The sequence below is a fragment of the Aythya ferina genome, assembly GCF_964211825.1.
Source record: "Aythya ferina genome assembly, chromosome: 2".
NCBI classification, from domain to species: Eukaryota; Metazoa; Chordata; class Aves; order Anseriformes; family Anatidae; genus Aythya; species Aythya ferina.
Genome location: NC_140297.1, coordinates 24,905,843 through 24,933,644, shown reverse-complemented (window position 1 = coordinate 24,933,644; position 27,802 = coordinate 24,905,843). Strand labels below are relative to the sequence as shown.

General features: G+C 40.3%; 2 protein-coding genes across 12 annotated transcripts; both read left to right on the top strand.

The window, feature by feature from the left end:
- The first annotated feature begins 564 nt into the window (after nt 1-564).
- Nucleotides 565-13,252, top strand: LOC311430960 (1-aminocyclopropane-1-carboxylate synthase-like protein 1). The gene is made up of 14 exons (XM_084507930.1): nt 565-852; nt 924-983; nt 1,902-1,972; nt 2,796-2,865; nt 3,147-3,213; nt 4,495-4,592; nt 5,358-5,435; nt 8,317-8,417; nt 9,315-9,401; nt 10,597-10,642; nt 11,674-11,815; nt 11,914-12,056; nt 12,212-12,365; nt 13,114-13,252. Exons 1-14 carry the CDS (start codon nt 706-708, stop codon nt 13,230-13,232), a joined length of 1,383 nt encoding a protein of 460 aa, XP_084364056.1. The 5' UTR covers nt 565-705; the 3' UTR covers nt 13,233-13,252.
- A 149-nt stretch (nt 13,253-13,401) lies between these two features.
- LOC311430956 (uncharacterized protein) lies at nt 13,402-27,355 on the top strand. Of its 11 annotated transcripts, none has more exons than XR_014689143.1 (12): nt 13,402-14,337; nt 14,436-14,676; nt 18,825-19,048; nt 19,403-19,693; nt 21,252-21,318; nt 22,304-22,357; nt 23,392-23,470; nt 24,400-24,437; nt 24,519-24,606; nt 25,463-25,602; nt 26,215-26,262; nt 27,028-27,355. XR_014689143.1 is itself a non-coding variant. In XM_084507924.1 (12 exons), exons 3-12 carry the CDS (start codon nt 18,862-18,864, stop codon nt 27,208-27,210), a joined length of 1,122 nt encoding a protein of 373 aa, XP_084364050.1. In that variant the 5' UTR covers nt 13,402-14,337; nt 14,436-14,676; nt 18,825-18,861; the 3' UTR covers nt 27,211-27,355. The 11 variants fall into 11 exon arrangements, 7 of the variants coding, with proteins under 7 accessions (XP_084364050.1, XP_084364049.1, XP_084364053.1 ...); XM_084507924.1 differs by having other exon boundaries at nt 25,516-25,602; XM_084507923.1 differs by having other exon boundaries at nt 13,402-14,360; nt 25,516-25,602.
- The last annotated feature ends 447 nt before the right edge of the window (nt 27,356-27,802 follow it).

Genomic DNA, 27,802 nt, shown 5'->3' with positions numbered 1-27,802 from the left:
GCTTCTGCAGCAATGACAACTGCTGGACTTAGGCGAAGGTACAGCACTGTGGAGCTGCTGGAGGAGTGGATGCTGACACGAAGTACATGGAAGATTATTAAGGTCATACAGCCGTTGGCCGATTTCCTTTGCTTTCAGAGTGGCAGCTTTTGGAATGAAAAGCAAAATATTTGAACCCTATCCCCACACCTGTCTGTGTCACATTATACAATACCAGCACAAGGATACACCTAGGATCAGGACCATCCTTATGGTTTATTGGGATTTTCTATTAGGAAGATATTCGGACCCTTCAGATGAACCATATAAGCTGTAGTGCTTATTCTCACTTCTGCAATTATTGCCAAGTTTCAGGAAACTCAGTGAATTGTTTCTTAATATATATTGCCTTGACAATATGCAGGCATTGCGTTAAAGCACTGCTTGAAAAATCTTCCAGCCAGAACAACGTGACCTTGCTGAGCTACCACGAGGGTACAGCAGGAGCTTTTTGGTTACGATCGACTCTGTGCCAACAGCTGACTCAGCCCGTTTTCTCTGGCCGATTTCCTACACGCCTGAAATCCCCCTTTTAGTTCGGAGTCCCTCGTTTAAAAAGCGGACAGGGGAAAGCAGCACTCTCCCTCCTACAGCTCCTGGGCTGAAGGGAACCTCGCTACTCCCGGCGGCCCGGCTGCGGCGACCCCCGGAGCCCCTCTCCGGAGGATGAGCGGCGGCGGCGGCTCCCCGGCGGCCCCGAGCCCGGCCCTATCGGGCCGAGGGGCCCGCATCGCCGGGGCCTCCCCGGGGCTGCTGGACGAAGGCTTCGCCCTCTACCTCGCCGACCCCTTCGACCGGGAGCGCAACCCTGAGGTGCGGGGAGCGGCCGCTGCGCCGCGGGCGGGCTCGTCGCCGGCGTCCCTCAACGGCTTCGTCTCTTCCAGGGCGTGCTGAACCTGGGCACCAGCGAGAACACGCTTTGCTTTGATCTGATAGAGGAGAGAGTAAGTGCTGCTGCTGCTGCTGCTGCTGCCTGCCGGTTCCTCCCCGCCGTGTCCGGGTGACAGCCCCGCACTGGGAGTCACCTGCAGGGCAGGGCGCCAGAGTCACCCCAGATGTGTTAATTCCGGTTTATCTGCTGGAAAGCGAGATGTTCTGGCTCACGTGCTAGCAAAACTAAGCCCCAGCTGCCAGACCATCTTCTGCAGGGTGCAGTTCACCTCTTGCTTCTCCTTCCCGCTTACACGTGGCTGTGCATTCGCACTGGTGCAGCTGGCGGCACACCGGCAGTGCTGGTCGTGGAGGATTGTGCATAAACTCAGTGTCCGGCTTGGCTGGCCGATCAGTTGGCAGGGCTGGCAACTGGAGAGGAGCTTTTACTTAGGAATAAACCAAAACCGATGCCACAATGAGTGTGAGACAGAGCCAGTTTTCAGAAGCGATACCTGCTCTGAGAGCAAGAAGGATGCTACTCATAATACAGCTGTTTACTTAATGCTTAGGGTTACTGCCACTGCTTGTTGAGAAGCTAATCAAAGCCGTGTGCATTAAAGGCTGATGTCATAAATACTGAAGGGGTTGTCTGGGCTTTGGTATACCTCAGAAGTGGGTGTATATCATTGAATTGCAGCTAGTGTGCTTCTCCTCAACATGACATTCAAGACAGAATGTGACAGAAAAAAAAATGATAAATAATTCCTTCGTTATTTTCTTCCTTTGTTTTTATGAGGTTCTAATGTTGTTTTACAATATCTTAAAAAAGAGAAATTCAAAGAATTAACATAATTTTAAGTCACTATTTTTTATATTCTGCATTTCCTTATTGTTATTGAACAATTGGGGGGAAAAAAAAAGTGTGGTACAGCAGAACAGCAACTCCCAAGAACGCCACCTTCTACAGTGTCTCTTTTTCATATAACTAGCTCACAAGACCTGACATGAATTATCTGCAGCCTGATCTCTTCCAGTATTCTGATGCACAAGGTATTAGAAGGTGAGAAGTTCATTTTCCCATTTTTGACACTGCTTGTGCTTAGCGCTGGTCATGGCTCATGTGAAGCGAGGTGTGGTTTCGTTCTTTGAGTAAGCCCAAAGGAGAGGTGTGTTAATGTTAGTTGCGTGCTCACAAGCTTTTTGTTTGCTTGGCTTTTTGTTCTGTCTTCCTCCCTGTCCTTACTGTGCTAAAAAACACCCAGATCTCCAAAGGTCGACAATCTGGTGTCTCATTGGAGTGCAAGAGAGTGTGTATTGACATATCTTCCAGAGCTAGTGATGGGTTGCTCCTAGAAGGATGTGTTCTAGGCATAGTGAGGGGGAAACCGGAACTGTATGGGCTGCGAAGAGTAGAGGTGAGGTATCAGCTCCCTGAGGATCATCAGGAGCTCCACCGTGGTCTTTCCTAGGGCTGAAATCTTGATCTAAAGATTCTTGTTTACTCAGGTTCCACTGCTTCTGGTACCCAAACCCCTGGTCTTTCTTCAAAAACATATCCCACTTAGGCTCAAATATGCTTCTGGATTTTCTTGTTTTTCCAGTGTGCAGAAATAGTAGTTGAGTCACAGTCACTTTACTCAAGGTAGCAGATGGCTCCTGTGTGCTGCTGTCTCACAAAATGTAGCACACTGGATAGCTGAGGAAGTTATATTATCTGATCTGTAGGAAATACAAAATATTGAAAGCTTTTATAACAGAATGAATTGCATGTTTGTTCTTTTTTTTTTTTTTTTTTTTTTTTTTTTTTGTAAACTTAGTTCTTCTGTGCATTTTTTTTCTGAGAAATATGTAATTACATAGTTGACTTTAATTGTGTCTTTTAGCTTCAGAGAAGAAATTGCCAAATTTCTAACTGACTATGCCAGAGCTGCAAAAGAACTTAATCCAGAAAATGTAAGACAAATGCTTTATCTTTGCATCTTATTTTTCTGAAACTGGTAAAGATGAGTTAATCTGAACACAAATTTCAGCAAGATACTACAGGAGAGAGAAATGTCAGATTTGCAGAAGTCTTGGTAGTGTTAATTTTCCATTTGAAAAAGTGGTCAATGCCTAACAATCGAGCGCTTCATATGATAAGTGTATTATTGTGGCTTTTTCACTGTATTATTTTGAATTTAGGCTAAACAAGAGTTGATATTTTTGCTAAGGAAAGCTTGGTGTACTTTTTTCAGATAACTGTTATGAATGGCTGTTGTGCTGTTTTTGCTACGTTGTCAACTGTATTATGTGACCCCGGTGGTGAGTAAAAACCTGATTATTTTTGTTTGAAAGCATTTAAAAAGTGAATATTCAGAGTATTGTGACTTATGGCAGCCTGTTTTTATTATACCTGCCTGAATGAAGCAAGGTGTGACATTTGTTTGTCCCTAGCAGGGTGTCTTTGAATTAATGCCTTTGGTTATTTCTAGAAGGGGGCAAATGTCTGAGGTATCAGCAGACACACTTGCTTTCTATACAATCTATAGTTTTTTGAGAAAAGCGTTACAGGAAGAGATGGGTATGAAGAAAATGCAAAGTGTACTTAGAGAAGTTATGAGAATACCCATGATGAAGCTGGAGGGAGTAGGTACACAGGGAGGGAGGTGGTCTGGGGTGGAATCCAGGACCTTGAGAAAATTTGGGTAACTGGTGAGGAGGAAGCAGAGGTGTAGATGGGAGGCAGGAGCAGAGGCCCAGGCTGCAGCCTGCTGGCAGCAAGCAGACAGCAGGAGGACAGAGCCCTGCAAGGGAAAATGATTTCGGACCTTAGTGGTCCAGAATGAGGAAAGCTGAGTAGGTGTGTGGCACAGCAGGCAACAGGGAACATTCATGAAGACCTGCCAGAAAAGGAGGGTGCCCAGGGTGAGTTACTCCCATGCCTTATAGCACCCTACTGTTGGACACCAAGAGCCCTTGACGAGATTGTGGAGCAATGTGATGTGGTTCAATGACTTCAGCGTAGGCGGTAAAATTGCATTAATACAGGCAGCATGCTCTGTCCTCCCTGAAGCCTTCTTACATGGGCCCTTTGCAATATTTTCAGGAGAACACCAACCTGGGGCTACTCATAAACATATAAAATGAGGAGGGAAACAAGCTCAGCAGAGCTGTAGGCTTCCTTGGTGCAAGATGGCACTCTGGCAGCCAGGAAGTAGTTCAGGTTTGCAGCAGTTCCCGATGAAAAATTGATAGAACATTAACAAAATACCTAGAGCAAGATCGTTATTTGTCATTATTAATAAAATAAATAAATAAATGCATAAATAGCACAGCTAGTTGACTAGGTCCATTCCCTTTTACTTATGCAATTTACATGACCAAATTTGTATCTGTTATTAAAATTACTAAGGAAGAAGACTGGGAAACAATTTGGGTTGACTGGCAAGTACTAGATTTTCCATTTTGTTTAAAACCTGCTTTAGGCCACAGTGCTTTGAGATTAAATGCTATGTCAAATTCTTAGACTGTCATTTTAGTCTACTAGAGTGTAACAAAATTGCTCATGAGAAATGTTAATTTCATTTTTTAAAATATTTTTAGATGGATATCTTATTCCAGCTCCTTACTATGGTGGTATAAATTCAAAAACGTGGCTATATGGTGAACTACAGCCTGTTCACGTGCCCTTGTTCAGTGAGGTAACGTTTTGGCTATTTGTATACTTTAACAGACATTTCACAAGGAGCAGTCAAAAAATAATAATAAAAAAAAAAAAAAAATGCAAGGGAGTACAAGGGAAAAAAACAGGCCCAGTCTATCACTTTTAGAGAGTGTCTGCCTTTTTTTTTTTCATACTGCAGCATGACAGGAGGCTGGTGTGATCAGATGTGTAGGATTACATTTCTTCTCTGTAAGACAACTCTTACGTGTTGACATGCTGAATTACAATTTGTGAGCTCTAAGTCTGTTATTCCTACTAAGAGTAAATTCGTTCAAAGGATTTTTTTCCCCTTTTCCCCTTACCAAAATATGCATCTACTGCAGAAGGTGTGTGACACTGGTTCCCCTTTTGAAAGCTCAGTAACCCATGAAGCAAGTCAAAGGGGCAGACTCGCTTATAGGTAGCAAATGATGCATTCAGGGAAAAAAAAATAATAAAAAAATAAATAAATAAAAGAAATGAGGTTTCAAGTATGCAGGTTCTGTAAGTTGCTAAGGGTGTCATCTTGGGTATGCACAATGTTTAACAACAAAATAGTTATACAGAAAAGACTGCTCTTAATTTCATATTCTGAGCTGTTGTTTGAGCTGCTGTTTTCCTCCTTGAACCAGTGCCATCAAAAACTTTTGTTTGTTTAACAGTTTTGTTTTATGAAAGCCAGTATCAAGTATATTTTCACTAGGTGGAAGTGTTTCTTCACTGTCTTCTTTTTTCGTTCCTGCTGATTTTTTTTCTCCTGTAGGTGACTGATGAAGAAAGTCACCCTTTCCAGCTAACAGTTGAAAAATTGGAAGCTGCATTACAGAGAGCTAAAAAGCAGGTAACAATAATGGTGATTTCTGATTTTCGCATTTCCCTTATTTTGTAAGCAGCGTATGTTCTCAGTATTGAACCATTGGTACATTTTCATCGGTGCAGATTTTCTGTCATGTGACTAGGGCTGGTCCAGCTCAGGCAACAGGAATTTGATTTATTTTTATAATCTGGGCAAAACGCAATAGCAAAATGCAGAGACACTCCTTGCTCAGTTGTATGAAGAACAGATCTTAATATGTCTTTCAAGACAAGTCTCCTGCTCAGCAGATTTCAGGGGAACTCCAAGTGTTGTAAAGAAGCTATTGTTCTGATCCCAAGAAGAGAGAATACACTACTGTAATGACCAAAGCAGTTCATTAAAGAAAGATGTTGAATGTTCTTTTGAAGAAGGTTCTTCTGAGTTCCAGCTTACATAAGGACTGAATACACTGTGCCACAGCATTGCAGGAAACTTGGTGGGGGCCAGGGGGGCTGACACAGGAATTTTCTGCCACTAGGAAGGCTCCTTGGAAAATGTAATTTTTCCAAAGTTTAGGAAATACCATCAGTTCAAAATTCTTAGCATTTTTAGTCATTTTATTCTGACTGGGATTACATAAATGAGAGTATTATTTGTCATATTGCTTCTTATGTACATTTTTTTTTTTAACTTTCTTCTCCATCTTTGAAACTGCTTTTCTTCTTTACAGAAATGGTTGTTTTTTTTTTTTTTTTGAGTGTCCACAAAACAGCACTCACCACTATTTCAAGTTAAAATTTGTCCTGTTCTTAGTGTCTTGATATTCATAATCCACAAACTTCATGGGCAGTTATAAATGCACTTAACTTTTTTGCTCTCCCTTGAAAAGATCCTGCGGAAGAAGCACAGGATGAATAGTAACACATTTCATCAAAGATGTGGTGATGATGGTAGTGGTGTTTAAAAAGAGTAAGTGAGACAGACTTGTTTTGTCCTAGTCCAAGATAGAAAATGATGTTTAACAATAGATAAAGCATACAGGTACAGGCAGGGACACTTATAAAGGTCAATTAGAAATAAGGTCACATAAAAAAAAAAAAAAAAAAAAAAAAAAAAAAAAAAAAGGACATTTTGGACATACAGGAATGTGTGCACAGATTTTTTTTTTGCCTTTTTTTTTTGCCTTTTTTTTTTTGCCTTTTTTTGCCCCCCCCCCCTTTTTTTTTTTTTTTAAGATCTGTCAAAGCTCTCTTAGTTAGCTAACTGCTTCATCAGCATGGTGCCTATGTTTAGACACCATCTGTATGTCTATGTCATCTGTCTGTGCCTTTGCCAGCCTGTGTGAGACTGAGCATACAGACACCTACCACTTGATCCTTGCTGAGGCGGTGAGCTAGCATCCATGCTCTCCTAGTGTGGCATGAGCTGTCTGGATGAGGTGCTGAATCACAAAGCAGGTTCACTCTTTTGAGATCTGCACATGTTTGTCATCCTACTAGAGCTGAAACTGTCCTCACAAACGTTCTCTCAAACATCTGTTTGGATACACGTAAAGTAATAAACAGCTGGGTGAACTAGACTGGAACAGCAGTTGAGAATCTGCCATCCCACAGCAGCTGTTCCCAGGAACACTGATGTCTCACTCAGTATCTTCTGCTTAATACATGTCAGATGTCAAATATGCTAAGCAGGCTATCCATGCAAGGAGTGCTGGTGGAAAAGTGGTTTGTGCTTGGTATTTTCATCTTACTTTGTTTCCAATGAATTTCTTCCTGTAGCTGGAATCAAAGACAATAAACTGTAAGCTCATTTCTTGTTCAGTTCTTGTTCACAGTAACCATTCATGTTCAGACAAATTGCATGCGGAGGGGAAAACAACTATCAGTGCTTCTGCCTAATTTAATTTTATCTCCTGGAGTTCTTCTGAAGCTGCTTAATGCAAATAATCTCCTTCAGAGGAATTTAGGATGGACTGAGAATTTGCAGTGTGTCAGGTTTTCTAAAAATCAAATATGCTGAAACAAAAAATATTAATTTACCTTTGAGTTTGTTCCATGATGATACATCTAAAGTCTTGAAAGTTCCCGCTGCAGCCATCACACTATTTGACTGTTTACAAAAATATATATTTGCCGTGTACAGCTTGTGTTAATACACATTCAAGATTCTTTAGCAAATAGGAAATAGGTGATTTTCTGAAAATACCAGTAGAGTTAAAAACGATTCTTTCTGTTTGTACTTGTAAGTCTGATTTTCAATCAAGTGGGACTCTTCTTATTACACAGTAGAATATTTACAATCTCTAAGAATAGTTCAATAAAAAATGTAACTTCGTTGGAGAGAGAATTTCTATTACAGAAATTCTACACAGTTGATAGACATAACTTAAAAAGTAGCTGCTTGCCCAAGACCCCCTTTGGCTGCTCTGAACATAGAACACCAAGTGAATCAATTCTCAGTCTCTGATTTCTGCAGATTCTATTACTTGTTTAAAGAAACAAGCAACATTGAAAAGTTAATCACTTGGCAGGTTATTAGATGCTAAAATCCAATTCTGTTCAGCTTCCCTAATGTTTATCTATAGTAACTTTGCTCAGTCTTGGTGAATTATTTTGGAAGTGTATCTGTAGAACCGGTGTTAATCCCTGCAACATCATAATCTTGCCTGTAGGTATCAATGGGTGTTGCAAATGATATTTGACCTGATTTTCATCTACTAATAAACTATTGGTTGTATTGGATAAATTACCAAACAAGGTCTGCAGCTGAAAGCTTAGTCTGTATGTTAATTATAATATATAATTAAATAATTTTCCAACTGAAATAAAATAACTTTCCAGTAAAGGATTCGCACACTTACTACACCTTACCTATACTTTGGTTTGGTGTCACTGGTGTCCCCAGCTACTGGTTTTTCTTTTTTCAGGGCATCCGGGTCAGAGCATTAATCCTGATCAACCCTCACAATCCCTTAGGGGACATTTACCCAGCACAATTACTGAAGGAATGTCTAGACTTTGCACACAGGTTTGAGCCCCAGTGCTATTTGTTTGGTATTTAATTTTCCATTATGCAATATAGCAGTGATGAAAAATCACTTTTGATGATCTCCTGTTCTCTGTACATGTTCTGAGGAGGTGTTGTGCTAGGTCCTGAGCATGGCTTTTGTGTAACTTTCTTTTTTGCTTGGCTTTCCTGGGAACACTGGAATAAATTGCTTAGGATGGAGTCCAACAGTTAGTTTCGGGATGAAATGCTGTTGTATCTGTTCTCAGCATGACCTGTGGCTTTCAGGATGCAATCAGCATCACCTGCACTACTTGGGTGTTTAAAAGTGTTCTGCAATTTATTCAGTATTTCTAAACACACTCATGGCTTGTTAGCGTTGATTATGACAACATGGCTTACTGTTTACTGCTGCTTTCACAGCAAAAGTGTATTAGAGAGTTATCTTAAGTGCATGGCAAGTCTTATTTTTTAATCTAACATCTGCATTTGGGCTCAAGTCTCACTAAACAAATTTTTCAGGGCAAAGGGATTTTATAATATACTGTTGTGTTCACTTGAAGCTGTAAATAAGAGTTGGATGGGACCACAGTATGCCTGTGAACTTTTGGATTGAACGTGCTGTTGGATTTTGTTTTAGATGTAGGGAGTGTTACTGCTGCTGAGAAATACAGAATATGTATAGATAAATGTTGGTAATGAGCAAGTGCTCACAGCATGTTTTGTGACTGTAAAACCTTGTGACCTCTCTATGTAAAATTAGTATGGTGGATATAATAGCAAATAGGCATGCTTATGGTACTACATGGCAGTAGTTAAGATTACATGTAAATGTATATATATATATATATATATATGTACATATGCAAATAAATTTCCTTTACATGTGTTAACGTGCCTGTGTTTTTCTCTATTTAGATATGAATTGCATGTAATCATGGATGAAATATACATGTTATCTGTTTATGATGATACCACCTTCACCAGTGTCCTTAGCTTAGAAAGGTAAGTGTGATTTCTTAGCAGGGGTTAGAAGATATTTAATCCTGAATAGAACCTATGCCTTTTTTTTTTTTTTTTTTTTTTTTTTTTTTTTTTCAAATTTCTGGTTAGCTAGTATAACTAGTATAGTTCTAACTCATATCCAAGTCTCTGTGACTTGATGAGACTAGTTAATCTAGGATCTTCATCCTAGACTGACAGATGGCAGATCTGCTTGCAGCTAATCTCCATGGTATGGTAATAGTAATCAAAAAATGTCAGAGCCCTTAATCATCTTGCCACTGCTTTTTCGTTGTTGTTTTTGCCTGGTTTGAGTACAAGGTTCTCATTGTAATGCTCAAGAAGTTGCCTAAAGTTGTGCAAGTCACCCGCTATAACAAGCCTCCTTCCTGACAAGTATGCTGTTGGGCTCTTAGCTTCCTCTGACAGATTATGAAAAGAATAAAGGTTTCAAGAATATTTAAACCTATTGGTATCTGAACAATAAAACTTCTTTCCCTAAAAGTATGCAGTTGTCTTTGTATAACTGCATAAATCTCGCACTGAGGGGAAATTTCCAAGTCTGTCCAAATACAACCAAGCACAGGGAGCCACTGGGTATTGTCACCCTCACAAGATCCTGAACCATAAATAAAGCTTTAAAAACTATTGTTTGTTTTTGTGAAAGTTCACTCAGCTTCCTTAGGCTGAAGAAGGGAGTTTCCAGCCTCAGGCCTATTTACACAAAGTTAAACAAAGGACAAAAAATATCTTCTTCAGTAGTCCACTAAAGTGTATTTTGTTCAGTTGTAAATACATGATCTAAAATGTTCATGTCTCCCTTCCCTAGCCTGAAGTGCAGCAGAGTTGAGCAAAGAATTCCTCTCCACGAAGAGCCACCTTGCATCCCCTATCGAAATACTGCTTTTGTTTTAATATTGGTGTGACCATTGACTATGCAGTGGGATTCTGGGAATTCTAACTGGACTGCTATATCATAGTGGAAATCCTTTTCTGTTATAAGAAGTCAGTGCCTGAGCACTTAGGAGATCAGTATCATAGGATAATGTTCTGTTACAAGGATTCTGAAAAAAGCCATGTCACGTGAAAAAGTTATATACTAATTTTACTAAAAATGAATGATAATTTTACACATTTAAGCATTTTGCAAAAACTGCATAACTTGTTCTTCTGTAACACGTCCTTTTCTGTCATTCAGTTTACCAGATCCAGAACGTACTCATTTTATGTGGGGTTTTAGCAAGGTAGGTCAAAGTATTATCTCTGTGTTTTAATTTAAGATATTTCAACACAAAAATCAGTTGGCCTGTTTGAACATAAATTGTATTATAGATACAAAACCAAGCTTTTATTTGTTTATTAATTTGTTTTCTCCTTTGGTGTTCTAAAATTTGTTATAATTCGGAGTTTCTTATGAGCAAAAATGTCCATATGTTTGAACATTTGAGGTACTACGTATAATCTGACATCTACTACAGACAGGGATTCATTTGATACTTCAGTGGTTAGGCAGTGTTCTGGCTGTTTGTTTTGCTGTCATTTGGGGATGGAGCAGACTCCTGCAAATGTACTCCATGCATTAAAATGGTCATTTCTAGAAACGGCACAGTATGTCAGTATTTTTAACCTTAATGTTACTGTACATCCTACGTTTCTTGGGCTTGATCTTTCATTCTGTTTGGTTAACAACTTTCTTGTCTTTAAAGGGGCTTCCCCTCAATGAGAAGCTAAATGCTAAATTTATGAATATTAAGCATCTTTCATCAGCGTTAATGCAGAAATACAGTAAGAACTGTATTGATAGATATTGTTTTCCACCAAGCTGGTAGTATAGGCTAAGCAACTTGCAATAAGAGAACTCAGGATTTCATGCTTTGCACACTGAACCATATGGCTTCCTACTTAGGGACTCAGTGACAGTTTATATTAATAACTATATGCTATTGCATCCTTACGTAGCTTTTGGAAACACTTCTGAACACTGACTGTTGCAGAACACAGACTTCTTTAGGCACTATTGACAAAACTTAGCCCAAATGTATTCCAAAGTTATTCGCTGTATTGGCTTGTCTGTTCTCAGTAGTTTTTGGATTCTTACTGTGTTATCCAATATTATTATTGTAGGATAGAAAAACTATTTGGCCTGATGATGGGCTAACATACTTTTTTGAGATCTTTTTTCCTGTATATCACAATGACTTTAAACTTAGTGGCTTGATAAAGCACAAGCATCAAGTAAAAATTATACCTCTCTATCTTCTTTTTGTCCTCAAAGGATTTTGGTATGTGTGGTATCAGAGTTGGAGTACTGCACACCACAAATCATGAAATTCAGAAAGCTGTTAATCAGCTGGCTGTCTTCCATAGCTGTCCTGGACCTGTTCAGCATGTTCTCAGTCGATTCCTTAAGGACAGAGGTTAGCCACCCTAGAAATGTTTCCATTGAGCTGTTCTGTTTTTGTTTTTCCATTACAGATGGAAGTAAAATAGGATTATATTTTTCTTGTTTTGATAGATTGGATGGATAATGTGTTTTTTCCCATCAATAAAAAGCGACTTAAGGAAGCACAGAAGATCCTTGTGGATGGACTTGCAAATATTGGAGTACCTGTGCTCAAAAGTTCAGGAGGACTCTATGTGTGGGCAGACTTCAGAAAAGTATGTGAGAAGCTTAGAAAGTGGTGGGGATGTGGAAGTGGGAAATGTGAAAATTACTTGTGCATGTTGTTACATACTTTAATACCAGGTCCTGAAAAATCCTTTCAATTTGTATACTTGTTCAATCTTTAATAATATATTTTTTCTTTTTTTAGTTCTTAAAATCACAGACATTTGAAGCTGAACTCGAACTATGGCAGAAGCTCCTTGATAAGAAACTCCTGATTAGTCCTGGAAAAGCTTTTTGTTGTTATGAGCCTGGATGGTTTAGATTGGTTTTCTCCAATTCTGTAGATAAGATTTACTTATGTAAGTTGCTTTACTTCTAATATGTCATGTGATAGCATGCAAGTTCTTGGAGACATTAACATTACAAACAATGAGTTCAAATCTACTTCTCCCTTCTCAGGTTGTAAGGGTCATTATTATAGTTTGTAGGAAATGGGAAATAATATGTTGGCTCAGAGCATAGGTTACAAAGCACTTCTGTTGGGTTATATGAAACCTTTAAAATTTACAGAATTTAATTTTAAGTTGTTTTTTCCTATATCAGGAGTCAGGCAGTCAAATTCTTTGTCAAAGGCTCACTCCTCTTGAAGATTACCCTTTATATTAAGTGGGAATTCTTCAGCACCACAAATATTTATGTGACTCATGTGGGATATGAAAAAGCTATCCATCCTTTATGCTGTAAAATACTTAATCTTGAATGAATGCTGTATGTTTTTGGCAAAAGAGATGACTGGAAGGTAATTGGGAGCATTTAGAGTAATAGAAAAATTAAGGTTGAAAGAGAAATTGCAAGGAAAAGGGAAATCATCTACACCTTCCTCGTCAAAGCAGGGCTGGATGCCAAGTAAGATTTACTGGGGCCTTCTCCAGTCAAATTTTGGGACTGTCCAAAGATGGAGAATAATGAGCCACACTGAGCAACCTGTTCCTATAATTTAGCCATTCTCATGGTGATTTTTTTTTCCCACGTGTTTTTAGAGAACAAAAAAAAATCATTTATTTAAGAAAAGAAAAGCTTGAACTGAGATGTTTTTTGCTTTCGCAGGTATTAAGAGACTTGAAGAAATGCTACACACCAATGATGCTGAACCACTTCCAAACACTGCATCCTCATTAACAAAACACTCAGAACAAGATCATTATTTGTCATTATTATTAAAATAAATGCATAAATAGCACAGCAAGTGACTAGGTCCATTCCCTTTTACTTATACAACTTGTATGACTACAGCAAGCTTTAGGATCCCAAGTGAATGTGGTAATTGTATTCTTGATAGTAATATGGCCTTTGCCCTCTTCTTCATGGCATTTAATCTTGGCAAGTTTACGCTGTTTGTGCTGAGAACATCAAGGTAAATTATCGTCCTTTCAGCAATAGAGTTTATAGAATCATAAAATAAGCGGAGGTTGGAAGGCACCTCTGGGCACCCTCTGGTCCAGAACCCCTATGTGGAGCAGGGTCAGCCTACAGCAAGATGACCAGGACTGTGTCCACTTGGGTTCTGAGTATCTCCAAGGATGGAGGCTCCACAGCCTCTCTGAGCAGCCTTTCCCAGGCTTTTATGCCCGTTGCCTCTTGGCACTGGATGCCCTGAGAAGAGCCTGGCTCCATCACCCCTATGTCCTCTTGTTGGGTATTTACAGAGAATGGTGTTAGCTCCCAGAGCCTTCTCTTCTCCAGGCAGGCTGAAGAGTCCCATCCCTCAGCCATTCCTCCTATGGCAGATGCTCCTTCCCCTTTGGCAACTCTGTGGAATTATGTCAGTGGGCCCGTGTCTCTTTTTACAGGGAAACCCAGAGAATCATTCAGCCTGAAGAAGAGGAGGGCTGGGGGGAGGACTCCTAAATGTATTAATACTACAAAGGTGACTGCAGAGAGGATGGAACCAGAAGCCCCCCTACCCAGTGTCACACTGGCCTTTGTTACACTATTTTCTAGCAGAGCACAAGGGACTGTGTTGTTGCTTCTACATCAAAGTATTGCAAGGAGTTCCGAACCAGCACATAATCAGACAGAAATACTATTGTTCACTAAATACCGGGGTGAGCTTGCCACGTCCTCATATCAAGGTCCCCACTTAATCAGGGTGAGCCATAGGTCATTGTAAATGAGCTACACTTGACTTTACAGCCTAGAGAAGAAGGACATCGCAACATAAGTTCCCGTAATTATCCCAAGGCACTTGTCACTAGCAAGAGCCCGATATGGATGCGTTAATTTTCAACATACCATTTCTGCTTATCTCAGCAAGGGAGTGAACAAGCCTCAGCTGGGATCTGCAAACTTTGCAGGTAGGCAAGGAGCAGTTGCTTTTGGTTTTGTTTTGGCCAACATATCTATGCCATCTACTTACATTTCCTCCACAGTGTGCGATCAGTTTCATCAGAGTGATCGTAGAGAAGAGAAGGGCGGAAAACCTCAGGGCTTACCTAGCAGTGATCCCTTACTTAGCAGCTTGGAAGCAGAATTTGGGAACAAAGATCTAAGAAGGCATTGAGTTTGAAACAGGAGGTGTTGGACTCGGCATCGTAGAAGGCTGTTTGCTTGCCTTGCTGCAGACACCGCACTGCCACCCCACCCTTGGCTCTAAGCAAGACATTAATAAAGGTAAGTGTTTCAAGAAGCTTTACTACCTGATACAGTTGCTTACCGCCTCTGCTGATGTCCTACTGAATGTGTATTTAATTCTTAAACACGTATGCCACGACTACTGTGTGCAGTCAGCCTTCACAGCTAGCTCGTACTGCAGAAGGGAGAGGCGCACGGAGATCAGCCAGGTCTCCCAGCTAAAGGACTTGTCTTTGAGAAACGCTGGCAAAGTTTTCCCTTGGTTCCATTCACTATGCTGTCTGCAGTTGATTGTCATTTTGAAGTTAGTAGCCACAAATTGTTTTGTCATATTTTGGAACGTGGGAAATACAGGGAAGAAACAACCCAACACAGACAATGGATTGTGAGGACTGTAATAAGGAAAGGTCTGTGTATCGGAAACGAACTTGGACATGGGAAGCCCCTAACAAACGAAAGGATGAAGATCTGCTGACGTACTACCTACGTTGTCAGGATGCGAAAAAGAGATGTTTAAATCAAGACCGGGAAAACTTTTTCCATCTGCCTGTTTCTGACTCAATGATTAGAGGTAGGTGGAAAATGCTTAGTACACAGAGTCTCGTAATTTCAGATATAAAAATTCTATGACTAACAGGACAGGGTATTTTTGCTTTAATTCTTAGTGGCATGCAGAAATCTCAGCTTGGAAGATGGAAGATAGAGGTTCCCAAATCCTGCTGACATATTTCAGATCCATTGCCACAAGCTGCCTTAAAGCATGATTGTATCAAAGTGTGATCTTATTAGAAAGAAAAGGATCATCAACTGTAGAAGACACTATGCAGATTGAAAAGGATTATCAGGGCTTTAGGTCATTAAGACAAAAACATGAATTCTTATTGATGTCACTTAGGGAAATACTTGTGTTAAGAAAAAGAATACCACGTTTGTATTTTGAACCTGGGTTGGTTCACAGAGCCAGCTTAAAACAAGAAGCAAAACAATGCTGATACATAGAGAAGGGATGTTTTTCAAAGATGTGGTCACAAGGACCATGAAGGCAGGTTGTGTGGGAGCAAGGGCAGCAGGAACCTCTGCAAGTAGCTTTGCACCTAAAGAAAACCTGAACAGCTTTCTGAAAAAAAGAGGAATACTCCTTCTGTGCTCTCCCTGAAGGAAAGAGTTCAGATGATTTTGAAGGAGCCCATGTTGCCTTATGGAAGCAAACAGATGCTTGGGTTCACTGCTGTGAGTCAGAGAGAGGGCCAGCACCCAGCATCGCAAAATTTTGTAGTTTTCGTATAAAAACAGACTCTGTTCACAGGTGGGTTCCAATTGTATTTATTTTCCATTCAACAGACATCAAAGTACTTCAGGCATTCATCAAGAAGTATGAACCACGTGGAGCCAGTTTTAGCAAAGAAGAAGTTGTTATCATCAGTGAAGACTAAATAAAGTTTGAAAACCGAGATCATCAAAGTACCCTTACCATGATGGAGACTCAAACTAAGTCAATGTGTTTCCATGTGGTGGAGATGACCAGCATTAATTACGTAAATTTGGAGAGACATACTTAAGTAGATAAGAGATGCACCAATTCTATCTGTGTGATAATCTATTAAAACCGTAATTTGGTTGTATAATCTTTCTAATCCAACAACTGTGGAGAGCAGGTAAAGCTACAGTACTACAGCTACACATATTTTTGTTCTCACTACTGTAAGACCAGGAAGGATTTGTTAATCAGTATATACAAGATATCAGTAACCACAATAAATGTGTCCAGTCTGCGTTTCCCTTCTCTTTCCAGCATTTCTTTTGGAGAAGAAAAGCTTGAAGTGAGATGTGTTCTGCTTTCTCATGTATTAAGAGACTTTAAGAAATGCTGCACACCGGTGATGCCGAACCAGTTGCAAACAACAAATCCTTTCCTGCTGACACTTTATGCAATCCAAAAAGCCTGCACTTCTGGCAAACTTTCAAACACACCACGCGATGATGTCTCCCAGCTAAAAAATACACTTGTTTATTAAAATCATACATGCATGTCACGATTTGATTAAATTAATCATGTTTATGTTTACTAAAGGAGTATATGTCTTCGGTATGTTCCGCAGTAACCTTGCATAATAGTCTCACTTTGCTGTGGCCTGGAATTACTGGACTTGCAAGTGGACTTGAAGGAAACTGAGCCTCCTGGGTGCTCTGAAATTCACCCCTGCTGAGTACAGTCCTCGGTTTTATTCCATTTCAAGTATGCTCATTGTCAGTGAAATCAGTAAGTCGTACATATATATTTGCACACTTGGATTATGAAATTTGGAACACACCGGAAAAAATTGGTGCTCAGATTACTGTGTACCAGGGACTCTATACATTAATCAGGAGACTAAATGTACTGATCAGGTGATATTTAAATTTTGTTATTTTTTTTTGGTAGCTGGTGAAATGTCTTTGTATATTCTTGGGATCATATGCATCTTACGAGACCATATACATCTTTCTGCATATGCCTGCTAGTGAGGACTGTTTGAGAAAGCCTTCAGATTTTTGCTTTCCAGGATCCCCTTCAGAGTACGTCTGTGTGCCTGTATTCACTGCAAACAATCAGCCTCTTCAATCATATTTTCATACATGAAATGCAATAAAACCTTGTTGATCTGTAACGTATGCTCATTTGACAGAGTCAAGGGGAAACTATTACTTCTTCTTTTTCATTTTCTTTCTTTCTGAATTTCATTAAATAATTTACCAAATTATTTTGCAGTTTGCTGCATGGTTTTGGTTTGGTATGCAAAATCTGGAACTGCAGAATTAACACCGCTGTGAGCGGGAGGATCCCAAGTGAATGTGGTAGTTGTGCTCTTGATAGTAATATGGCCTTTGCCCTCTTCTTCATTGCATTTAATCTTGGCAAGTTTACGCTGTTTGTGCTGAGAACATCAAGGTAAATTATCGTCCTTTCAGCAATAGAGTTTATAGAATCATAAAATAAGTGGAGGTTGGAAGGCACCTCTGGGCACCCTCTGGTCCAGAACCCCTATGTGGAGCAGGGTCAGCCTACAGCAAGATGACCAGGACTGTGTCCACTTGGGTTCTGAGTATCTCCAAGGATGGAGGCTCCACAGCCTCTCTGAGCAGCCTTTCCCAGGCTTTTATGCCCGTTGCCTCTTGGCACTGGATACCCTGAGAAGAGCCTGGCTCCATCTTCCCTACACCCTAGGCAGCCTATTTTCTAGCAGAGCACAAGGGACTGTGTTGTTGCTTCTACATCAAAGTATTGCAAGGAGTTCCGAACCAGCACATAATCAGACAGAAATACTATTGTTCACTAAATACCGGGGTGAGCTTGCCACGTCCTCATATCAAGGTCTCCACTTAACCAGGGTGAGCCATAGGTCATTGTAAATGAGCTACACTTGACTTTACAGCCTAGAGAAGAAGGACATCGCAACATAAGTTCCCGTAATTATCCCAAGGCACTTGTCACTAGCAAGAGCCCGATATGGATGCGTTAATTTTCAACATACCATTTCTGCTTATCTCAGCAAGGGAGTGAACAAGCCTCAGCTGGGATCTGCAAACTTTGCAGGTAGGCAAGGAGCAGTTGCTTTTGGTTTTGCTTCAGTCTATGTACCTGCGTGTTTGCATTTCCTCCACAGTGTGCGATCAGTTTCATCAGAGTGATCGTAGAGAAGAGAAGGGCGGAAAACCTCAGGGCTTACCTAGCAGTGATCCCTTACTTAGCAGCTTGGAAGCAGAATTTGGGAACAAAGATCTAAGAATGCATTGAGTTTGAAACAGGAGGTGTTGGACTCGGCATCGTAGAAGGCTGTTTGCTTGCCTTGCTGCAGACACCGCACTGCCACCCCACCCTTGGCTCTAAGCAAGACATTAATAAAGGTAAGTGTTTCAAGAAGCTTTACTACCTGATACAGTTGCTTACCGCCTCTGCTGATGTCCTACTGAATGTGTATTTAATTCTTAAACACGTATGCCACGACTACTGTGTGCAGTCAGCCTTCACAGCTAGCTCGTACTGCAGAAGGAAGAGGCGCACGGAGATCAGCCAGGTCTCCCAGCTAAAGGACTTGTCTTTGAGAAACGCTGGCAAAGTTTTCCCTTGGTTCCATTCGCTATGCTGTCTGCAGTTGATTGTCATTTTGAAGTTAGTAGCCACAAATTGTTTTGTCATATTTTGGAAGGTGGGAAATACAGGGAAGAAACAACCCAACACAGACAATGGATAGTTGGGATGAAAGGCATGAGTCGAGGAGAACTGGCTGGATGGAGCAAGCCCCTGAGAAACAAAATAATGAAGATCTGCTGACGTACTACCTACGTTGTCAGGATGCAAAACAGAGATGTTTATGTGGAAACCAGAAAAACGACTATTTCCCTCTGCCTCGTTCTGTCATCATGATTAGAGGTAGGTGGAAAATGCTTAGTACACAGAGTCTCGTAATTTCAGATATAAAAATTCTATGACTAACAGGACAGGGTATTTTTGCTTTAATTCTTAGTGGTATGCAAAAATCTCAGCTTGGAAGATGGAAGATAGAGGTTCCCAAATCCTGCTGACATATTTCAGATCCATTGCCACAAGCTGCCTTAAAGCATGATTGTATCAAAGTGTGATCTTATTAGAAAGAAAAGGATCATCAACTGTAGAAGACACTACACAGAGAGTGGGGCAGCACCCAGCATTGCAAAATTTAGTAGTTTTCATATAAAAACAGACTCTCTGTCCACAGCTGGGTTTATAATACTTTTATCTTAACAGACATCCAGACATCTAAGGAGATCATCAGGAAACGTAAATCAAACGGACGTTTTATTAGCAAAGAAGTTATTTTCACCGATGAACAGACTGAATATTGCAGACCAATGTCACCAGAGAACCATAACCTCACTGATGCTACAAGCCTAGTGCAAGAACAGGGGAGACAAGCAGCAAGCAGAGGTAGCACACAGTCCCAAAGCACAGACTTTAGGGTGCTTTCTGGAGACAGACCAACATCAAAATCTTCAGCCAGAAGGGCTGAACCAACAGATTTGTGTGATCTCACTGAAGGTATGTGCCTCTGCCTGGGCAAGACAGAGACAATTATCAAATATAAAATTATGTTGTCAACAGTGGCATCATTCTGTGGTGGGGAGCATACACAAAGAACTATTAGTGGTGTAACTGCAAAAGTATTTCTTGGCACATCATGTCCATCGTTCCTAGAAGCGTTTGTCTATAGATGCAACTCCTTCCACATGTGCTATTTAGGATCCTGTTGGCAGAGCTCTGGTCAATATCAAGCAGCCAACATGTGCACTTTTAGTCTTTTTTGCTTATTCTTTGATGGAAGGGGAAGCATACACCAAACAGCGAATCATTTCTGGTTAATGTTAAATCACTGCTAGTTAATGTTTCAGCTGGACTAGCCCCTTCCCCCTTATCATTACAGTATGTGTATATTCCAGACGTATCCTTGGGCTGTACTTCTCACTCAAAGTTTCCTAAGATCTTTAAATCCAACCTTCTTGTACTCTAGCTTAGCTTGGATTTGCACTCCCCTGCCTATGAAAATGAATGCCTCACATTTAAGGGCATTGAAGAAAATATAACTCATAAACTCAGTATCACATATTTTCACATGTGGATTATTAGACCACAGGTCTTACTTCAGACAAAAGCACAGAAATATGTTTGTGAAATGGGTTTGTGCTCAGAAATCCTGTAACGTCTCTCCCATGAGGAGTCAAACAAATGTCCTGTTGGAGTTACTGCCATAAATTTGGAGAGACATACTCAGGTAGCTAAGGGCTGTACCAATTCTATCTGTGTGATAATCAAATAAACCCATAATTTGGTTGTATAATCTTTCTAATCCAACAACTGTGGAGAGCAGGTAAAACTACAGTACTACAGCTACACATATTTTTGTTGTCACTGCTGTAAGATGAGGAAGGACTTTGTTAATCAGTATATACAAGATATCAGCAACTGCAATAAATGTGATCTTTGTTCTGTGTAGTATATGCCTTGTAAAGTTAAAGACCAAAGTCTTCATTAACTCCAAGCAAGATTAGGAATGGATACCTGAGGCTGTTTCTAAAATGCTGGGCCCAGCTCCCGATCTACATGTGCATCGATGCTTTGACAGCACAGGAGTGCCATGAATCATGGCAAAGTAGCTTGTGTTCAGCATCAATAGGGGCACCCAGCCACCATTCGGTATTAGCCCAACCTGCCAATTTCTGAGTGACTAGTCAGCACTGAACATACAATGAAAGTAAATAAAGGGCCCATAACACCATTCTAGAGTTGCTGGTGAATGCCTTGTTAGGGAAATACTGAAATGGGACATGTGCCTTGCAGCCACAGCTCTGTGTGTTGCTTGTACACTTGTGGGGAGAAATACCCACCCAGGGGTCCTGCCCCTTGGCATCTTCCCCAGGGTGCCTGATGGCTTTTTCATGGGGAACTCACAACAACAACAAAAACAAAAACAAACAAACAAAAAAGGCAGAAACATTTCAGTCTTTCTCCATGCATTCTTGGCATAGCATGATTGTTTTACTCATGACTTTTATTGCATCGATGAAATGCTGTAATGACATTGTCTACATTGTCTCCCTAGATTTCAGCAAGAAGGTCTACTGGCTAGCAGCAGTTTGTCTCCTTGTAACCGTGGGAGTTCTGTGCTGGTAAGTCCGGGCTTTGTGCAATCACTCATGCACCAGCATCTCTTGTCAGCATGTGTCATGGTTAGGCTAAGCTCTTGGCTGTCTGGGGGCCAGAGGACAGCTGCTGCTTGGGTGCTCATAAGGGAAATAGCAGGTAATGGGAGCTTCATGACAGCTGTGTCACAGCGAGTTACAGCATTATGTAATTTGTGCATTTGAGCAGTTTGGTGATCCCTCAGCCTCCTCCCAGCTCGCTTCTCACAGGAACATGGGCTTGAAGTGATTCCTTTTTTTTGCAGTTAAAAGATGGAGATCCAGAAGTCCAATTTTATGGCAGATTAAGTTAACTAGTTAAAAAAGGAAAATAAGAGGGGCTACTTTACACCCCAACTGCAGTTGTAGTCAGCCTGATTTGCACAAATTGAGCAATACAGGCTGCTGCAGTGACTACCTCACCTCCTGTGTGGCAGGTAAGCAACTCCTGGGGAAGTCCCTGGTGTTTTTTTTGCAGGTTTCTGTGACATGAACTGTCACGGAACTAGCATATTTACTGGTGAAGGTGGCATATAAGTGGAGAATGTAGCAACACAGGGGAAATGAGACTACCCACCATGCCTATTAAAGGGGCATTTTCAATTTGAAAGGAAGGGAGGATTGCTTTGTCTGCATAAACATTCTCATCTTCAGCACATCACCTCCAGACAGCACCAGAGATGGCACAGACTTTTGAATCTGTTACTGCTTATCACTGTTATTTGTCTGTCACTGTTCATCAACCACCTCTGCCATTTAAATTCCTCGCTCCGAGTTGTCCAGGAATTGTGGATGTGGAGACCTGGGTCTGAGGAGCATGCAAAGCAGGGTGAAGGCAGCAGCACTAAGCATAAGTGACAGGGCTGTACTTATCCATTGACACTCTGGCAATCTGTAGTGCCCCATGGACATGCTGAAGTGCACATCTTGTGGTCATGTAGGATGCTGTAACTACTGCTTTGTCTTTGCCTAGGACCAGGCTACGGCACCAGCTGGGGAATTACTACTGGCTTTCCCTTGTCCTTATGTAAGTACCCAGAAATGATGCACTGAGCTGCTGGTTCAGGTAAATGCTATGAACTCTGAGAGATTATTCAGTACCCCCTGGTATCCTGCTGCTTCTCTTCCTGCAGCATTTGGCTCTCTCTGTTGGTGGCATTAAGGTATGAGAAGGAAATGAATCTCATTTCTTAACACTTCCTCTTCACGTCTTACACAAACTTTTTTTCTTCACTGAAGGCTGGAAGTGCAATGTGGATTGTAAATAGATACCTAGCACTACCTAGCACTGTGTGCTAAAAACAGCTGATTGCTTCTCTACCAGCTCTGGGCCCCTCACAGTCAGGCAGTTCCCACAGCTGCACTTGGCCAGGTGCTGGGTGGAAGTTGGGTGGGGAGGGAAAAGTGAGGTTGCTCTTTCTAAGCTCACGTCTGGTTTCCACATTGCAGTGAGCTCAGGTCCTGTCCAGCCATGGTTATCTGCAGTGGGTGAGCTCTGCTCATTGCACTCAGCTGCTGGAAGCAGACACTGCAGAGATACACAAAAAGCAGAATAATATAAAGCCACTGCTCGTGCCGGTGTACTGTTTATCAAAAAGCTCACATACATCAAATCCTCTTTTGCAAAAGCATGGCCCTTGTGCTTCCCCTGATGCAGTCTTCTAATAAAAATCTTCAATGGTAATCACTTGGACAAGTTGGGGTAAATAAGGGGTAAATAATTGTTAAAGATACACCCACAGTATGTTTCTGATGTGCCTATAGATAAATGACAAATACCTGAGTGTGTGTTTATTTACTTGACTTGCAAGTATATAGGTAATGAGTCTTTCCTCCTTTTTGGTCTGTATGGCTTCTGTAACTAAGACTTAATTTCATTAATATAAAAATATATAGAAAAATAACTGAATATTTAGTTGTTGAATTACTATATATGAAATCTGAATGTTTTGCTTTCTGTAATTAAAGCTGTTACTTGTTATTAGCTGTGCTTATTTGACCTATCAGTCACAAAAAATGTGTTCTTTGCTGTTGGTATTTTATTTTTTTTTTTTAATCCAGGACATCTATTGCTACTGTTATCCTGAGCTCAGTTGTCAGCCAAATTATTTCAAAAAATGCCTTTTGCACTTGGACGGTGGTAAGTATATTGCTGAAGTCCTTGATTTTTTCCTTTTCAAGTTATTTTATTTCTCATAATCAGATATAGGAGTGAAAATTCTCCTCAGGGAAGAAAAAAAAAAAAAAGTAGTTAAAAATAACGCAGTCTTTTTTTTTTTTTTTTTTTTTTTTTTTTTTTTTTTATCCATGGAAATTTTTTCCCATTCTGTAAGGCAATTGCTGTAAATAATACTGATTTCCAACAGTTAGGAAACAGATCATTTTCTTCCTTCAAGCAGATGGAACTGCACCAGGGGCATACTCTAGATGTTCCATGCATTACTCAGTGTGCTTTGTATATACTGTGTATTTTAGCACTTGTCTAGGTCTTTGAAACTAAAATTGCTTACAGATATGTCTGTTGGCTGGCCACAAAGCCCCGCAGCTTATCACAGGGCTGTAAACTCAGCAGTAGTGTGTCCATTCACTGAAACAAGAATGAAACTTAACTAAATTTTGTCATGGGTGTACAAAGAACAAGGGAGAGAATAATGGGTGAATAAGTCTTCTCTGAGCCAATTTTGCAGGTCTTCCTTTTGTCCTTCATTTTCCTAATACAAGAAATTTTCAGAGAGTGATGTTGCTCTCAGAGATCCCATCCTCTCAGCTATGTCTATAAGAAACTGACTGGCGAACGAGCCCCCTTTCCATGCTGCTGGTTGGTGTCCTGAACACAAAAAATCAGCAGAGTACCATTGTTCCAACACTCAGACATGCATTTATAATGCTTTAATAACAGGCATTGCCTGAGGATCCAACTTCCTTAGGGACCTTACCATCAGCATCCTGACCATTTAGACTAGTTTTAGCACTTTGCAGTTTAATCAAAAACTAAAATAAAAATATTTAGTGTTTACTAAGTGGGGTTTTTCTTTTTCTCTTAAAAAAAATTCCTTTTTATCTTTTTAGACAGTAACTGGAAGTGTAATAATTGGGATTATTTCAAAGTAAGTCCTTTAAGCATTTTTCTTTCACTGATGTACATTCTGCTTGGGCATTTTGAGGTAACATTGCTTCTTTTGTCTTAGTTTCTATGAAACAGTGACTATAATGCAAGTTGGAGGAATAACTGCATTTGCTACCCTGTTACTGTTTTTATTTGCTCTGAAGACAAATGTAAGTACTTTCAATGGATTAGGTAACAACAAATAATCTAAATTTTCATGATTTTAATGACACTTTTATCTGTTTTGGCTTTGTGGAGTCACTCAATTCCTAAAAGCTTTATTTGCAATTCAAAAAACTTGCACAGCAATAGAACAAGACGGAATGGCCTCCAGTTGCACCAGGGGAGGTTCAGGTTGGAAATGAGGAGACATTTCTGCTCAGAAAGAGCAGTCAGGCACTGGGACGGGTTGCCCAGGGAGGTGGTGGAGTCACCGTCCCTGGGGTTGTTCAAGGAAAGGTTGGACGTGGTGCTTAGGGACAGGGTTTAGTGGGTCACAATGGTGGTAGGGTGCTGGTTGGGCCAGATGATCTTGGAGGGCTTTTCCAACTGTAATGATTCTATTATTCTATGAAATTAGAAAGAAAGTGGAGCAGTCTGTGCTGAAAACTGTGGCACTAATAGCACCAATCCTGCTCTCTCTGTCCCATCTTCATTCTTCAGTCTATAGGTTCCCAAGAGAATTCAAAACTTAAACATGGGAGTTATTTCAAAATAGGTTTTACCCATGAAAATATCACCATTTATCTGTTCCTTAGAGCCTTTCTCAGAAATGCTGGCTAGTATCAATAGGAAGGCAGTATGAGCTGGAACTCAGCTTAAGACGTTAACATAAACAGAATTAAAAATAAATTAAATCCATTTTATAGAATTATTTAGTTTATTAACAGACCAGAAAAGGGAGCAAAAGCTCAAGTCAGCTGCAGTAATCTCAGGATTTGTCTTTATGCATGTCACTGGTGTTAGTTAGTTAGTTACTCTCCCTGAACAACATGTAATTTTTTTTTATTTTATTTTTGTTCAAAGATGTGTTGACTAATTGCAACTAAAGACAGTCTTACTGTGCTTGGTGTCCTCAGAAACCCCTGACAAACATGACCGTATCAACCACTACAAGCATCCTGGGCACTGCTGGGGCAATCGTTTGTGTCCTTAGAAATTCATACGTAAGTAGTTTACTGGATGTGCACTTACTGGATATACTGGCACTGAGGGTTAACCCATATTGTGCAGCACCTGTAATCACTCTGTCTGGCTAGGGTAGCGTCAGTAGTTTTACATTGCAGCAAATAATATAAAACTGTTTCAGTGCAGAGCTCCTTTTCTGTATTAGGGTAAGTCTGGCAAAAAAAAAAAAAATAAATAAAAATAAAAATTATAAGGCAAGTTTAATGTTTAATCAGCTGATGAGTAGATTTTTTTTTTTTTTTTTAATCTATGATGTGATTTTTTTTCCTGTTTGATTCCATAACGAATGGCAAGAGCAGCTGGCTAAAAAGGTACTAAAGTGCCTGTGGATTATCCCATAAAAGAAACTGATGAGTTTTGTTTCTTCCCAAACCAAACAATTATGGATCATGGTTATGTAAATAACAGAATTGGATTTACATACATTTCAATTTAACCGCTACATCATTTGTTGTTTTGTTTTTGTGGTGTGGCCTTTTTAAAATTCAGTGCTGCTGTGGGTTCAAAAGCAGGAAGGGATGTTACTTTTACAGGTTTCTGGCTTTCATTTCATAGAGGCAATGCTCACAGGTCTTTGCTCTGCCTTACAGGTGTTCCAGGCTCTATATGCTCTATTTGGAATGCTGCTCTTTGCTACTGTAAGTACATTTATATGACACACAAGTAAATCATTATCTCACTACAAACTCTTTCCTTCTGCTTAAGCAAAAACTTCATGTCCAGAGCAAGGTTTCCTAATCCTGCAGCCCATCCCCTCTCTCAGTGTGCCCTGCTATGTGACGTGAGGAGGTGCTGAGATCTGCATATTTGCAAAACTGAGTGCTTTTTAGGCCTGTTCTACAGAAAGGCAAACCCCTTCTCCAACAAATTTGGTGAAGCAAAGGACAAGCTGCACTTCTTACCTGTCAAAATTGGGAAATAGTTAGTTTTGCTGCTAAAGCACACAAAAGATTTCCAAAGTACTTGCATCTCACTGCTGGCAGTAAGATGGCCACAAAACTTTTCTACATACAAGAGCTGGTGATGTGGTCTGTTTCTTGGCTGTGGTGATGTGAGGCTGTGCACCCTCTGTATGTATGAGTATCTGAGAAAACCAAGGGGCCCCCAGACAGTCATTGCCTAAAAATAATTTAGCAGTCCTGAAGGTTAAACAACCAACTGTTGTCCCTGCTCGAGAAGGTTTAGGCCCTCCTCATCATTAATGGGTAATTTCAGTTGTTCTCTGAAACAAACTTCATACTCTAAATCAGACATTGACTCTTCGATATATTGTCCCTTTCACATAGAAATTTCTTGCCAAATAAGGCAGATGGCAAGCAAGTACTTTTCATTTGGTGTAATTTGTAGAAGTTCCAAAAAGCAAAACTGATTGTAAGCATTGTTTTCTTCCCTCTTCTGACAAGGATCTGACGAGGACAGTAGCTGAGCTTGAAAGTCAACCAACAACCAACAAAAAAGTCACAAAGTCAAAGCTTGAAAGCCAACCAACAAAAATGCAACGCTCCATGGACTATGCTGAGGCAGCACAAAGACTTGTCATATCTATTGCTATGATCTTCTTCTTCACTTTGCTATTAGTTGGTTGAACACACAACAAAGCCGAATATTTTGGCAAACTTCAGTTTCAGCAAAAGTCCTAAAGGAAGGTGCATGACAGCTTGTTCAGGCATTCTGGCAAGGTGATTACAGGATGGATTTTCATATAATAAACTTCCTATAGATGAAAAAGTACCTTAATGTTACGGGATGTATTTTCATATAATAATCTCCCTACAGGTGAAATATTTATCTTAGGGTATTGTGTGAAAAAGTATTAAGTGGGTGGGCAGCTGAGTGTGGTATAATGTAGAATGTGTATTTTGCCTTGCTTGTGAGATGGTCTCACCACAAGGCTTAGGGTCAGAGTCTTAATTAATGAGTTATGTTGCCAAAACTGAAAAATTTATGGGGAAATGAAAAAATTCAAGGGGAAAATGAAAAGCTTATAGGGACTGCAGAGAAAGGAAGAGGGAAAATATTTGAGGGGGTCATGATGGTTACTGTGAATATCTTTTAAGAGTCATTATTTTTACTTTCTGATGCTAGGTAAGTTGAAAAACTGGCAAAACAGAAATCTGGACAAAGTGAGAGAAAGGAAAGGAAAAGTCAGGAGTGAGATCGCTTTAGGATTAATTACTG